Consider the following 14,660-nt stretch of genomic DNA (forward strand, 5'->3'; position numbering starts at 1 on the left):
CTTGCAAGAAGTTTATCCTTCTCGGTTGACGTTCTTAACTTAATTTCTCCTTGGTCTCATCTAGCAACACTTACGCCATTATGCCATAAACCTAACTGATTTATTGCAATTCTGCCAACCAACACGAGCAGTAATGGCAAGCGCAGGGTTCATATTTCTTTCAAATTTATAACACCCTGCATAGGGATGGAGGGAGAGAGACGGTGAGAAAACGTGCATCCGAACCACAAAATATTTTTCAATTCTAATTTCAGCTTAGATGCATGGAAAATTGTGTTTAAAAAAGGTGGTTGCCAGGTTAGCCAGAGGGGTCATCTGGGAATTGATTTTGGTAAACTGCACCTTTTGGTAAATACAGTATACAACGTACGCCTTATGGTAAATTGTCGTTTCCCATTTTTTTAATTATTTTTTAATTTTTTTAAATGTGTTTTTCTATTTTTAAAATTTTTTAAAATATTTTTTTATTTTTAAAAAAGTTTTTCATTTTATTTTTTATATATTTTTTTCTTTACATTTTTCTTTTTTATCATATTTTTCTCTTATTCGAGAGTATTTTGGATAAATTTTTTTTGTTAACCTAGGAATCAAGAAAAACCTCAATTTTTCGATTCCGGGTTGCATGCCCTTTTTGCTGACGTGTTGGGCATGAAACATTGCTCGAGAATCATCGATTACCTTAACCAAACAAGATTTTTATTGATAACTTTGGATTGATAACCAAGGTTATCAAGGATAACCCCGAACCAAGCGCACGATTAAAAATTATTATTTATAATTAAATAATTATCTATTTAAGATTATATTATTTAATCCTTTTTAATTTAAATAATATGTGATTTTTTTTAATGGAGCACGTCGCCATCTTAATAAATGTGGGATATAATTTGGAATATAATTATAGTAGAAGGATGAGATTTTATATGATTCTAGAGTTACAAAAAAAATTCTTAATTTTTTTTTCAAAACAAACATTCCAAAGGTTAAACATAATTCCTCATAATCACATAATTACCTGATAATTATATATATATATGATAATTTAAATCAAACATATTAAGATGAACAATTTTCTCTCATAGTCCACCAGTTATTAAACCTGGCACATCTTATTTATTTCCCTAATTATTTTATCATATTTTGTTAATCCAAGTATCCCCATATCTTTGGGGAAAAACTCTTTCCACTACTTGGCTTTTATTTTATTCTGTTTATTTGATTCTAATGGCAAAGTTCGGTTGGTTTGATTTGTCTAAAAAAAATTCTATTAATTCGGTTTCAATTTAAAACTTATTTCTCAGCCCCAACGACTCTGCCCTAACTAGCGAGTTATGGTAGAGCATGAGGCTTAGATGAAGTGGTTGGTGTTAAGATTTGAGGAATGATAGAGCTCGAGAGCAGCTCGATGGACTTGGTGGTAAGGACCATGGAGCAAGATCAGAGAGCTCCATGCACTCAATGGCTCATTGGCCTAATTAAAGAGTTGAAAACTCTGATGGCACGTCCTACCCGAATACCTAACTCAAAACAAAACTTGCCCGAGTACCAACTCAAAACAAAACTTGCCCGAGTACCAACTCAAAACAAAACTCTCCATGACATGGAATATGAATCGAGTGGCATAGAACAAACTCAAAACACTCAATACGCTCAATCGTTTGGTAGCGTAGATTGAGGAAGTCAGAAACCTAGAGAGAGGCATGAGAACAATAAAAGATTGCAAACTAAATACAAAATTTCTTTATTAGGTGGGACTATGCTACTTAGGGCTTAGTTGTGAGACCTTCGATCTATCCAAATAATATACAAATGGTTGTGGATCAAGCTAAAGGGGCCTTTTCAAGGTTCTAATCAATTGGATATGAATTCTAGGATCATAAAATGTTTGTATTATACAAGCAATCAACCATATTTGATACTTTGTAGATTGAAAGGAGTTATACAAACTATTGGACACAAAAGACTATAAAGGCTTGGACAAAGGTTTAAATACATACAATCTGGATGCAAAAACAACACTGCATTTGCTATCAGAAACTGATACAGTGCATGAGAAGGGGTTCGGTGGATGATGTGGTCAAAGGTCAAGCCTAGGGGATGGTCAGAAGTCTAGCCCCTGTGGAGGTCAGGAGTCAAACTTGCGTGGCCATGGTCAAAATCTCAACTAACGGGGCAGTCCAAAGATTAGATTACCAGTTGGACAAGATCCAGTCTCGATGGCAATTAGGGGTAGAGCCCACAGGCCAGGTAAAGGCGAGGAAGGAAAGACCTCTGGCGTAGAACAAACCTGGCGTACAAGTCGGAACGTACAAGTGTTAGAGTGTATACTAAAAGCCTAGCTTTTGTAAACATTTATTTTTGAAATAAAAGAATCACATTGGTCAATATCTGTATTTATTTGTTAAATGTAATTGCTCAATTAATTTATATAGTAGATAACATGGAGTGTGGTGTCACACTCAGAAGATCATGTTGTCGGTTCTCTATAAATTATAAACAGTTGCTCACGACTAAGATAGAAAGAAACAAACTATCAGAATAGTCGTAGTGTAATTAAGTATTAGTTTATCTTGACTAATAAATTACACTGATACACTTTAAGTGTATTGAGTAAGACCATTTAGGTAAGTTCTTTTTGTACTGACTTAGTAAAAGAACTAGACCTTAGTTATTATGGAAGTGTGTGCTCTTAATCCTAATATAATAACAAGCATATATATTTAATATCTATTTCTTTGACTTATCAAAGGGTGAGGTTTAACTCGATAAATCAATATGCCCGATAAGTTGGAAAATGATATTACTTATAGTGTGTGTTGTTGATTATAGAAGGAATCTCTGTCCTAATTATCTAGGTTGAAAATGTCCCCAAGAGAAGCTCATAAGGATTGTCATGTTAAACCCTACAGGTGGACTTAGTCCGACATGACAATGAAGTTGAGTGGTACTACTCTTGGAGCTAGTTATTAATTAAGTGAGTTGTCAGTAACTTACTTCATTATTGGACATTTGTTATCTTAAACATAGGGAGACTAACACACTCATGATAAGAAGGAGCCCATAATGTAATTTGAGATTGGTGAGATAGTGCGATAATAACTCTCTAGTGGAATGAGTTATTATCGATGAACTTGAGTTGTGTGTTCGGGGCGAGCACGAGATTCTCAAACTCATCGGAAGGCCAAAACCAATTTCTCCTCTAGGTCCCTGTCGTAGCCTCATTATAGCCTCAAGTCTATCCAAATATAAGGCTCTTCTTGGTGTTCAAGAAGTGGGCCGGTCCAATGCTTGGTGACCAAGCAAGGGCCGGCCACATCCTCTTCTATAGGGGTCGACCCTTTGCTTGGTGACCAAGCATGAAGGGGCCGACCATAATAAATCAAAAAGGGAGGGTTGTTTTGAATTTTTAAAATATTCTATTTGTAGAAAACTATAAGTTTTAAAAGAGAGATTTTAATTTTTAAAACTTTCCTTATTTGAATTAGGCCTTTAATAGAGAGTTTTAAAAGTTTTAAAACTTTCCTTTTTTAACCATCCTCATGGTTTAAGAAAAAAAAGGAAGATAAGTTTTAAAATTAAAATTTTCTATTATCATGTTAAAAAAGAAAATTTTATAAGAGAAGTTTTAAATTTTAAAACATGATTTTAATTTTTAGAACTTTCCTTTTTTAACTCCTACTTTAGGAAAGAGAACTTGTAAATTTTATAAGAGGATTTCTTCTTGTAAAATTTTAAAAAAATATTTCCTTTTTCCCTTGATGAGGTGTCCGGCCACCTTGCTTGGTGCCCAAGCAAGGGGCCGGCCATAATTAAAAATAAAAAATCATCACAAAAGTTAATGTTGGTGATTGATTCAATCAAGAGGAAAGAAAAGGAAAAATAAAAGGGAAAAGGAAAAACTAGAGGATGATTTTATTTTTTGTAAAAAGTTTTTCCTTATTTGCCTTGGGCAAGTAATATAAAAGAAGGGGTGAGGGGGCTTCATGAGATACAATTCTTATTCTCTTGCTTGGAGACCCTCTTGGTGTGGTCGGCCCTCTCCCTTCTCTTTTCCCTTTTGCTCTCTTCTTCTTGGTGGTTGTGGTGGCCGGATTTTAGAAGAAGAGGAAGAAGCTTTTGGGTGGTGTTCATCTTGGAGGATCGTTGCCCACACGACGTCCAAGGCGAGGCGAGGAATACGGCAGAAGATCTTGAGGTCATTAGCTTACAAAGAGAAGGTATAACTAATAATTTTTTTCCGCATCATACTAGTTATTTTCTTTGTAAGAATTCTAAATACAAGAGGCAATTAGATCTGGTTTTTTGAATTAGTTTTTTGAATTTGTGTTTTCTTCTTTTTCAAATTTGTGATTCGATTGTTCTTTTTGGTTAACTTAGAGTTATTTAAGGAAATTAAATATTAGCTTTCCTTAAAAGGCTTTGTCTAGGCGGTGGTGGTTGCTCCCATATCCAAGAAGGCCATGTGCCTCGCCATGCAGTCCTGGAAGCCAATTTTAGAAATTATATTTAATGGAATTAATAACATAGGTGGATTTGAATCAATAGTGTTAAGTTCCGCTTGCGATTCAAATCTAAACCATTAAGAACAACTAAGTTAAATTTGCAATCAATGATGTTAAGTTCCGTCTGCGATTCCTAATTTAACTTCTAAAGAACATAATAGGTTATTTAAGGAAAGGTTCGACACTTGTAAAAAAATTTTGTACAGTGGAACTAGTACGTTTTCCTAGGACTAACCAACAATTGATATCAGAGCTAGGGTTTGCCTCTGTGTGTTTAGAATTCAAATAGGTTATGCACATGTCATACATAATTTAGGCAGGATAATAGTAGGATGTGCTAACTCTTTGGTTGCAGGCTCCAACTATTATGGCTTATTGATGTTGTGTGTGATTGGACCCTTGGATATGTCAAGGACAATATTTTGTGTGTGCATGATTGTATGTAACTAATACAACAGAAGCTGTATTAGCCCTAGGATTTTAGAATTTTATTTTCGATCTAGATTACATGTACATTCTCTCGTGGAATATAGGATCGATATATGTAAAATTCTATTTTTGTCGCGGATCGGATTCTTGCAAGCCGTGGTACTTTTGGAGCACCAGAGGCGTAGCAGAATAAGAAGTAAGATGGATGCGATGACTCGACCCGATGGTGGTGGCTAAAGATGGCAGCAGCTAGGGTTAGTGCACATGGAGGACAGTAACAGAAAAAGGTCATAATAGTTGGAAATAATTTTCATATTTATTGCTTTTATTTACTGTGATGTGTGTGTATACATGTTATGTATGCTAGGATAGTTTAAAATTCCTCACTTTAAATAACTAAGTGGGAGAGGGATTTATTTTAATAAATTTCACGGTCTCCATTACTGGTTTGTAAGTGATGCAACAAACTTGCGCGTTGGCTCTGAGTGCCTTCCTTTATATCGGATGAGTTTGTTTGCGGATCACTAGCTCAAACTTCCATTTTGGATGACTATAGGAAATTAATTAAGAGCGTGTGATCTTCTCCATCGGAAGGGACACAATCTTATTAATGGACTTAGTATCAAGTAATGGTATACACTTAGGCACGTCTAATAGTATCCTCCCCATCGGAGTCACTGCTATTATTTGTGTGACCGAAGGAAACGAACTATTAATTTTATTTGTCAAAAAGTTAGGTTGACAAGATAATAAAATTAATGGGTTACACCCTCCTTTTACAAATGTTGAATTTGTATACGTCCACAATATCGTGACATACAAAATTCACGGTGTTTTGAGGTGTTGATTAATTTAAAATAGTATTGTTTGAGGAATCAATATTATTCTAAATTTAGAGTCCTGACCAAAGTTATTTTTATGATTCTTAAGATGACTTTCAACCCACTGGCCATTATACTGAAAGAGAACAAACTTACTGGACCCAACTACATAGATTGGAAAAGAAACCTGGACATTGTCCTTACTGCTGAAAGCTATAAGTTTGTACTGACTGATGCTTGCCCTGATGCACCTGACGGTGACTCTACCCCAGAGGAGATTGAGTATTATAAGAAATGGGTAAAAGCTGATGAGATGGCGCGGTGTTACATTTTGTCATCAATGTCAAATGTATTGCAACATCAGCATCAAGATTTACCAACAGCTTATGATATAATGAACAATCTCAAAGAACTCTTTGGGCACTAGAGTCGAACTGCTAGGCAAGAGGCAATGAGAAAATTAATGACAACCACCATGTCCGAAGGAACACCTGTAAGGGATCATATCCTCAAAATGATGGCTTATCTGAACGAAATACAAGTTTTTGGAGGAGAAATCGATGGGGAAACCCAAGTCGATATAATTCTCCAAACGCTACCCAGAAGTTTTGAGCAGTTCCGCCTGAACTATAACATGAACAAAAGAGAGTATACGTTGGTGGAACTTCTGACAGAACTACAGGCATTTGAAGGAATATTTCGTCAAAGTTCTCAGATTCACTATGCTGAAAATGGTTCTACTTTTAAGCGGAAAGACAAGAAGAAGAAGAAACAGGTCTTTTCAGCAAAGAGAGTGAATAAACCTCAGGGACAAAAAGCTGGAATGAAGAAGCCGAAGGGCAAGTGCTTCATCTGCAAGCAGACAGGGCATTGGAAGGCAGACTGTCCTCGTAGGAATCAGAAGAATAAAGGTATATTTCATGCTCTAGTCGTTGAAACATGTTTAGCGGTGTTATCTACCAGCACCTGGTGTGTAGATACGGGAGCCACTGATCATGTCTGCAATTCCTTGCAGGGGTTCCAGGAAATCCGACGACTATATGAAGGAGAGATTACCATCTACATGGGCAATGCTACTAAGGTGGCGGCTGTTGCAGTGGGAGACGTCTACTTATCTTTTGATAGGAATAGAAAATTGATTTTAAGAAATTATCTTTATGTACCCAGTTTTAGAAAGAATTTAATTTCAGTTTCTAAACTGTATTTGGATGGATATTCTGTTTCCTTTAATAACAATGTGGTTATAAAGAGAAATAGGATTATTATCTGTTCTGGTGCATTGGTTGGCAATTTATTTACTTTAAATCCAATTTCTCCCACAAAGCAAAATATGGAAATTAATAACACATCTTCTAACTCTAATAAGAGAAAAGAACCTTCGGAAATAAACCAAACGCATCTTTGGCATCTAAGGCTTGGTCATATTAACTTAAGTAGGATTCAAAGGCTTGTAGCCGATGGACTCTTAGGTCCATTAGAGTTGGAAAACTTTCCAACATGTGAATCTTGCTTGGAAGGTAAAATGACCAAGAGGCCTTTTAAGGCCAAGGGGTATAGAGCCAAAGAAGCGTTAGAATTTATTCATTCTGATTTGTGTGGTCCTATGTCTATCCAGGATAGAGGTGGTTTTGAATATTTTGTCTCTTTTATAGACGATTATTCAAGATATGGATACATTTACCTGATCCGTCGCAAGTCTGAGTGCTTTAATAAGTTCAAAAAATACAAGGCTGATGTGGAGAAACGTCTAGGTAAAAGTATCAAGACACTATGGTCTGATCGTGGTGACGAATACCTCTTAGGAGAGTTTAGGAATTACTTATCAGAGGCCGAGATTCAATCCCAATTGTCCGCACCTGGTACACCCAACAGAATGGTGTGGCAGAACGAAGGAATATGACTCTTATGGAGATGGTTAGATCGATGATGAGTTATTCAGAATTACCAAATTTCGTATATTCTGAACTTATGGAGAATTACCACATTCTGAACTTAGTACCTTCTAAATCAGTATATTCTACTCCCACAGAATTGTGGAATGGGCGAAAGCCCAGTCTAAGACATATTCGAATTTGGGGTAGTCCAGCACATGTGCTAAAACCAGATGCTGATAAGTTAGAATCTCATACAGAAGTTCGTGTATTTGTGGGTTATCCCAATGGAACGAAAGGTGGTTTATTTTATAGTCCTAAAGACCAGAAGGTCATTGTTAGCACCAATGCCCATTTTTTAGAAGAAGACTATATAATGGATCACAAGCCCAGTAGAAAAATTGTTCTAGAAGAACTTAGAGAGGACATGTCTACTTCAGTACCAACAGTACAAGATGAAGTACCACAAGAAACTGCAACACATGTCACACATGATACACAACCACAGACGGTGCCTCGTCGTAGTGGGAGAGTTGTAAGGCAGCCTGAGAGATTCATGTTTTTGGGAGAGTCTTCGGACTTAATCCCGGGTAAACATGAATATGATCCCCGAACATATGATGAAGCACTCCAAGATATAGATGCAGTATCTTGGCAAAAGGCAATGAGTTCTGAAATAGAGCCTATGTACTCTAATAAGGTCTGGGAGCTTCTAGAACCACCTGATGGTGTAAAAGCTATTGGATGTAAGTGGATCTATAAAAGGAAAAGAGGGATAGATGGGAAGGTAGAAACTTTCAAAGCAAGGCTTGTTGCGAAAGGGTATACTCAGAAAGAGGGAATCGATTATGAGGAGATTTTTTCACCGGTAGTCATGCTTAAGTCTATCCGGATACTCTTATCCATTGTCACTCATATGGATTATGAGATTTGACAAATGGATGTCAAGACAGCTTTCCTTAATGGAAGTCTTGAAGAAAACATCCATATGAAGCAACCAGAAGGGTTCATTAAAAAGGGCAAAGAGCATCTAGTGTGCAAGCTCAATCGATCAATTTATGGACTAAAGCAAGCTTCAAGATCTTGGAATATCCAGTTTAATGAAGTAATCCAATCATATGGATTTATTCAGTTTCCGGATGAGTCTTGTGTATACAAGAAGTGTAACGGAAACGTGGTGGTATTTCTTGTACTATACGTAGATGATATTTTATTAATTGACAACAATGTCAAGGTATTATGAGACGTAAGGGTATGGTTATCCAAACAATTTGATATGAAGGACTTAGGAGAATGTGCACACATTCTTGGGATCAAAGTTATAAGGGATCGCAAGAAAAGAATGTTGTGTCTATCCCAAGCTTTATATATAGATACAATCCTTGCTCGTTTTAGCATTCAAAACTCCAAGAAAGGTTTCTTACCTTTTAGACATGGAGTAGCCTTATCTAAAGAGATGTCTCCGAACACATCAAAGGAGATAGAGGACTGAAGGCAGTTCCTTATGCTCAGGCTGTAGAAAGCCTTATGTATGCAATGCTATATACGAGACCTGATATCTGTGTACGAGACCTTCGATCTATCCAAATACTATATGTCCCACATCATATAATTTTGTCAATCGGCTAGGCCCTAAACATTATACAAATGGTTGTGGATCAAGCTAAAGGGGCCTTTTCAAGGTTCTAATCAATTGGATATGAATTCTAGGATCATAAAATGTTTGTATTATACAAGCAATCAACTATATTCGATACTTTGTAGATTGAAAGGAGTTATACAAACTATTGGACACAAAAGACTATAAAGGCTTCGACAAAGGTTAAAGTTCATATAATCTGGATGCAAAAACAACACTGCATTTGCTATCAGAAACCAAATCGAAAATAAGGAGATTTGTTTGTCTCGAACTTCAAGCTATGTTATGGAAGTAGGTCAGCCTTTACCATCAAATCTGATTTCTGCTGATTGAAACTCACGATCATAATCTTTTCAGCAAACGCAAAAACAGTATCACTGAAAATGATATTTTTCAGTCCGTTCATCAACTTCATTTTCCTCCATCATTTGTGTTAAACTAGAACAAGAAGCACAATTCAGTAAACGTGTCAAAAGGTTGGAGAGTTTTTAGGTGGCCTAACTTAAATCTCAACAAAATCATATCAAACAATCAAAATGTTGGAAATGTAAATGAAATGGAGGGATTTTAGTTTCGGAGTTTTGTGATTGATTTATTATGAATCACGATAATAAAAATTGTGAATATGTATAGGAAAAGGTTCTTTCACGTACGGTCTGTAGAGGGTGTAAATCTCGGATTGCACTCAATCTAGGTCATTCATGTGTGAGATGTCCTGTGCACGTTAGACAGAAACGATTGGTCATTGATAATTGACAACTGGCTTTTCGAGTCACACTGAAAAAGGTGACAACAAAAATCATTTATTGTCCGTCAATGCTCTTATATGACGTTGTGACCTTGAGCCAAAAAAAAAAAAAAAAAAAAAAAAAAGATTTTGCCACTGTATTGTAATATGAGAAATAGATGCCTATCATAATCTCAAGGCATCACAAGAGAGGATGAATCTATTTTCAAAAGGCTGTGTTGCAATCGTGGTTTTGTTACTATATTATGAGAAACCTACATCCATCGTAATCTTAAAGCCCCGTCGGAGTGAACAAATTTATTTTAAGGAAATTGTGTTACGATCTTGGTTTTGTCACTATATTCTAAAATAAACATTCATCGTAACTGTGTTAAACACAAACTTCGACATCCCAATTTCTCAACTCGATACTCTATCAATTCGAACACCAAGCAACTTGGGCACTTCAATCACTCAATCAGCTCGGGCACCAAGCAACTCGATCATATCAAGCATCACCATCTTTGCAGGTAGTGCAGTCATCCAACCTTCCTAGCATGAATTCAGTAAATCAAGGATATTATGGCTGTGGGGGATCAGATAAGATCAAATCTTTTATATTTAGTAATTTAAAATTCTATAATTTTAATTATCTCCCATAAATATCTCCAATGCAAAATCACACTTATCCTATCAATCTCTACGACACAACACCAATCTATAATCAAACCTTATTATAACAATAATTTCCTCCTAGTAATTCCATAACACCTCTAATTGACGGAAAAAAAAATCTCTCACATCTTCTAGCTATTTTATGATTAATAAGCTGATCTCATAATTTATTTTTCTTCATATAGTCTGAGAACGGATGGTAAAAAACGTATAGAATAAATGTAATCATCTTTTACTACCTAACACATCTAATTGAGTCACTTCATCAGCTAACAAATCTCGGAAGAACTCTCCCTCTAAACTGTTTTCAGCTCCATGAGAACTGGAGAAGCAGGTCGAGCCATGGCTGCCACATCCAGAGTTCTTAGAGAACACTCTGCAGATCACCCAAACATTATTCTGCCACAATTGCAAACAAGAAGAACATGTCAGATCAGTAGAAGAGAGAAGAAAGATAATTAGTAGCATCATTAATGAATACTGAAGAATGAAGCACATTAATGGCTGTAGGGTTCCTCCCTGCTCTGTACTCATGCATGATCCAGTTTGTCTTCTCTCCTTTTGGTGCCCTCCCTCTGTAGAAAACTAGGGTTTTCTTCGACCCGATCAAGTCCCTTCTTCTTCCGTGGATTTCCTTGTTTTTTCCTGATGCTTTCCAGTAGCCTGAATCAGTGGCCCTGTTGGTCCTCAGTCCTGTAGGGTTCTTCCTGTTCTTCATGCAGAAGAAGTACCACTCCTCTCCCAATTTCGTGATCGCTGCAGGATCGAAATAAATCATCAAAAGGAGAATTTTAAAGTGGAGAAGAATGGTCGAGGACAGTGAGAACTTGCATGGCAGATTCCATGGCTCGATCTTGTTCATGTCGAGCTCAGTTATCACAGTTGTTTCAGAGAAATTGGAGTCAGAGAGCTTCGGAGCGAGGTAGTGAGTGATGAGTTCTTCATCAGTCGGATGGAACCTGAAACCTGGCGGCAAGTTCATCTTCTGCAGAAAGAAGTGAGATTTGGGAACAAGAACATGATGGAACAGAAACGTAATAACAAAAAAGAATCGAGGAAGAAAGATTAATTGTACCTGGTGTGAGTCTGTGAAGAATGGCAATGGAATTTGGAAGATGAGAGAAGTTCGGTCTTATAGTAGCGATGAGGTTTGGAGGAATACGGTTTGAAATCTGCCACTATTAGTTAAAATGTATTATTCCGATAAATTATCAAACTTAGATACCTAGTGATCTCATCCGGAAGCTGAGTCGGATAAAAGTAGGCCTCGATATACCAGGAGTTGACGGAAAGTCACTGCAGAGTCCGGTTGATCTGGCACCCTCTGGAAGGATTTACACGGACGGATGACGAGGAATGATGATCAGGATGAGGACGCAAGGACTCTACACACACTCAGACGAGCCCACGAGCCGTTAGAGATCAGAAACCAGGGAAAAAGTCCTCGGGTCAGGTCTTCCGACACTCCAGTCAAGTACTTTTTCCTCAGAAACATAGAGAAAGGACGAAAAGTAAAGATGAGTAAGAAATGACTAGTGAGCGTACCTACGTAAGGGACAAAGCATCCCTATTTATACTGCAACGGCCGTTTTTGAGATCTGGTGGGTGTCAGGGAATGTCGGCTGCCAAGCTTTGTCAGGCGGTTAATGACACGCGATATTTTCTCAGAGGCCGGCGGCAGGACAAAGGGGGTAATGATCCTCGACCGTTGGCATATTCCCTAACACTCTGATTATTCTCTGACAGGCAGTTACGATTCCCTTCCTTGCTTGTCATGTAGTGCCTGGTATCTTCCGCTCGTGATTGCTAAGCTGGGTCTTTGCACTTGCTAACCTCGATCTGCTATCTTGTCAACCCCGATCTGATATCGTCTCCCGACCTTAGTTCGGTTCTGTTTATCCCGACCCCAAAGCTGTACGTCTAACTTCATCCAACCCAACCTGCATGCCTGCATCAAATTCTGCTTATCTTGGACCATGAGGCTACGAGTCCTGACCTGTATCTTTAGCTGGCACATCCCGACCTGCACGTTTCATCGATCCATGTATCCCGAGCCATAAGACTATAAATCTTGATCTGTATGCATCAGTCTGCTTCCACTTATCTTGAGTTCCTACCTGTACTCCTTGATCCCTTTATCTAATGTCATGAGGATATAAGTTCCGACCTGTATCCTCGGTAAGCACACTCCCGTCCTGTATGCTTGTCGATGTATCTTGCGCCGCAAGGCTAGAAGTCTCGACCTGTATCCTTAGTAAGCACACTCCCGACCTGTACGTTTGTCGATGTATCTTGCGCCGCAAGGCTAGAAGTCTCGACCTGTGTCCTTGGTAAGCACACTCCCGACCTGTACGTTTGTCGATGTATCTTGCGCCGCAAGGCTAGAAGTCTCGACCCGTATCCTTGGTAGACATCACCTACCAACCTGCTTTTGTCCTCTGTAATCTATGGTTCGTACATCCCGACCTGTACGTTAGGTCTGTGTACCGACCTGCTTCTGTCCTCTGTAATCTGTGATTCCTACGTCCTAACCTGTACGCCAGGTCTGTACACTAACCTGCTTTGGTCCTTTGTAATCTATGATTTGTACATCCAGACCTGTACGCCAGGTCTGTATACCAACTTGCTTTTGTCCTCTGTAATCTATGATTCGTACGTCCCGCCCTGTACTCTAGTTTGTGTACTGACCTGCTTCTGTCCTCTATAATCTATGATTTATACATCTTGACTTGTACGCCAGGTCAGTATACCAACCTACTTCTGTCCTCTGTAATCTATGATTCGTACGTCCCGACCTGTACTCTAGGTCTGTATACCAACCTGCTTCTGTCCTCTGTAATCTATGATTCGTACGTCCCGACATGTACTCCAGGTCTGTATACCAACCTGCTTCTGTCCTCTGTAATATATGATTCGTACGTCCCGACCTGTACTCCAGGTCTGTTACCAACCTTCTTCTGTCCTCTATAATCTATGATTCGTACGTCTCAACCTGTATTCCAGGTCTGTTCTACGCCAGAGGCCTTTCCTTCTGCGCCTTTACTTGGCCTGTGGGCCCTGCCTTTAATTGCCACCGACGCTGGATCTTGTCCAACTTGTAATCTTATCTTTTGACTGCCCTGTCAACTGAGACTCTGACCATGGCCACGCAAGCTTGACTTCTGACCTCCACAGGGGCTAAACTTCTGACCATCCCATGGGCTTGACTTTTGACCACGTCATCCGCCTGACCCCTTTCTCATGCACCGTATCACCTAGGTTTCACTATCATCTGGACGCTGGCGCCCTTGATACATTGAAGACTAAAGGAAAAAGTTTTGATAATTTAATGAAATGAAAAATATTTTCGACATTTCATTAAATATAATACAAGATTTAAAATTATGTTTGATTCTCTCTAAAATCGAAGAACATGACATGATGATTAGGTGGTATCGAGGTTGACCGCGAGAAGACTCTGAACAAGAAGAACTCGGTGTCGCAATCAAGCCTGCGTGACAAAGAGACGAGCTAGAAAAGGAAAATGTTAGTGACCAGGTCAGGGAGGAGTCCCCGACGCAAGCACTCCGACGTTCAAGTTAGACAAAAGGTAGGCAAGGACGGATCCAAGAATTAGAAATGGACTGGGTCGATTCTAAATTGACTAAGTCCACCAAGGACGTCATAGAAGAAGAAGAAGTCTGAGTTCATTTTGTGCAATCACGTTATCATCTCGTCATTTCCTATATTTCACCAAATTTTAATTTTTTAAAAAATATTTTTTATTATTTATGAAATCGTTAAGTTAATTTATCGATATTAATATCTAATTCGTAGATATTAGAAATTTAGAGGTCATAGCGGCTGAGGGCAGTCATGTTGATAACTACACCTCGGGGGTGAGGGTCTGGCCACAAGCAGCAACAAGGAAAGGGCATGGGGAGAAAAGGCAGACGATATAGTCAAAGGAGGATGGGCAGAGGATGATGACGGGAGGAGCGGGGCGAGTGAGACAAC

At 38.3% G+C, this 14,660-nt stretch overlaps 1 protein-coding gene across 1 annotated transcript; it reads right to left on the minus strand.

Moving 5' to 3' along the window:
• Nucleotides 1–10,697: 10,697 nt before the first annotated feature.
• On the minus strand, nucleotides 10,698–11,761 carry LOC122012277 (NAC domain-containing protein 100-like). The gene is made up of 3 exons (XM_042568755.1): nucleotides 11,740–11,761; nucleotides 11,161–11,649; nucleotides 10,698–11,063 (listed from the first exon to the last, which is right to left on the minus strand). Exons 2-3 carry the CDS (start codon nucleotides 11,644–11,646, stop codon nucleotides 10,890–10,892), a joined length of 660 nt encoding a protein of 219 aa, XP_042424689.1. The 5' UTR covers nucleotides 11,647–11,649; nucleotides 11,740–11,761; the 3' UTR covers nucleotides 10,698–10,889.
• Nucleotides 11,762–14,660: the final 2,899 nt, after the last annotated feature.

This window comes from Zingiber officinale, chromosome 8A (genome assembly GCF_018446385.1).
Source record: "Zingiber officinale cultivar Zhangliang chromosome 8A, Zo_v1.1, whole genome shotgun sequence".
NCBI lineage: Eukaryota > Viridiplantae > Streptophyta > Magnoliopsida > Zingiberales > Zingiberaceae > Zingiber > Zingiber officinale.

Bases quoted from the DNA above. Each gene is read 5' to 3' on its own strand.
- LOC122012277 (XM_042568755.1), bottom strand. From the start codon at position 11,646: ATGAACTTGCCGCCAGGTTTCAGGTTCCATCCGACTGATGAAGAACTC. The intron at 11,064-11,160 runs GTGCTTCATTCT...CAATTGTGGCAG, and splicing joins GGAACCCTACAGCCATTAAT to AATAATGTTTGGGTGATCTG.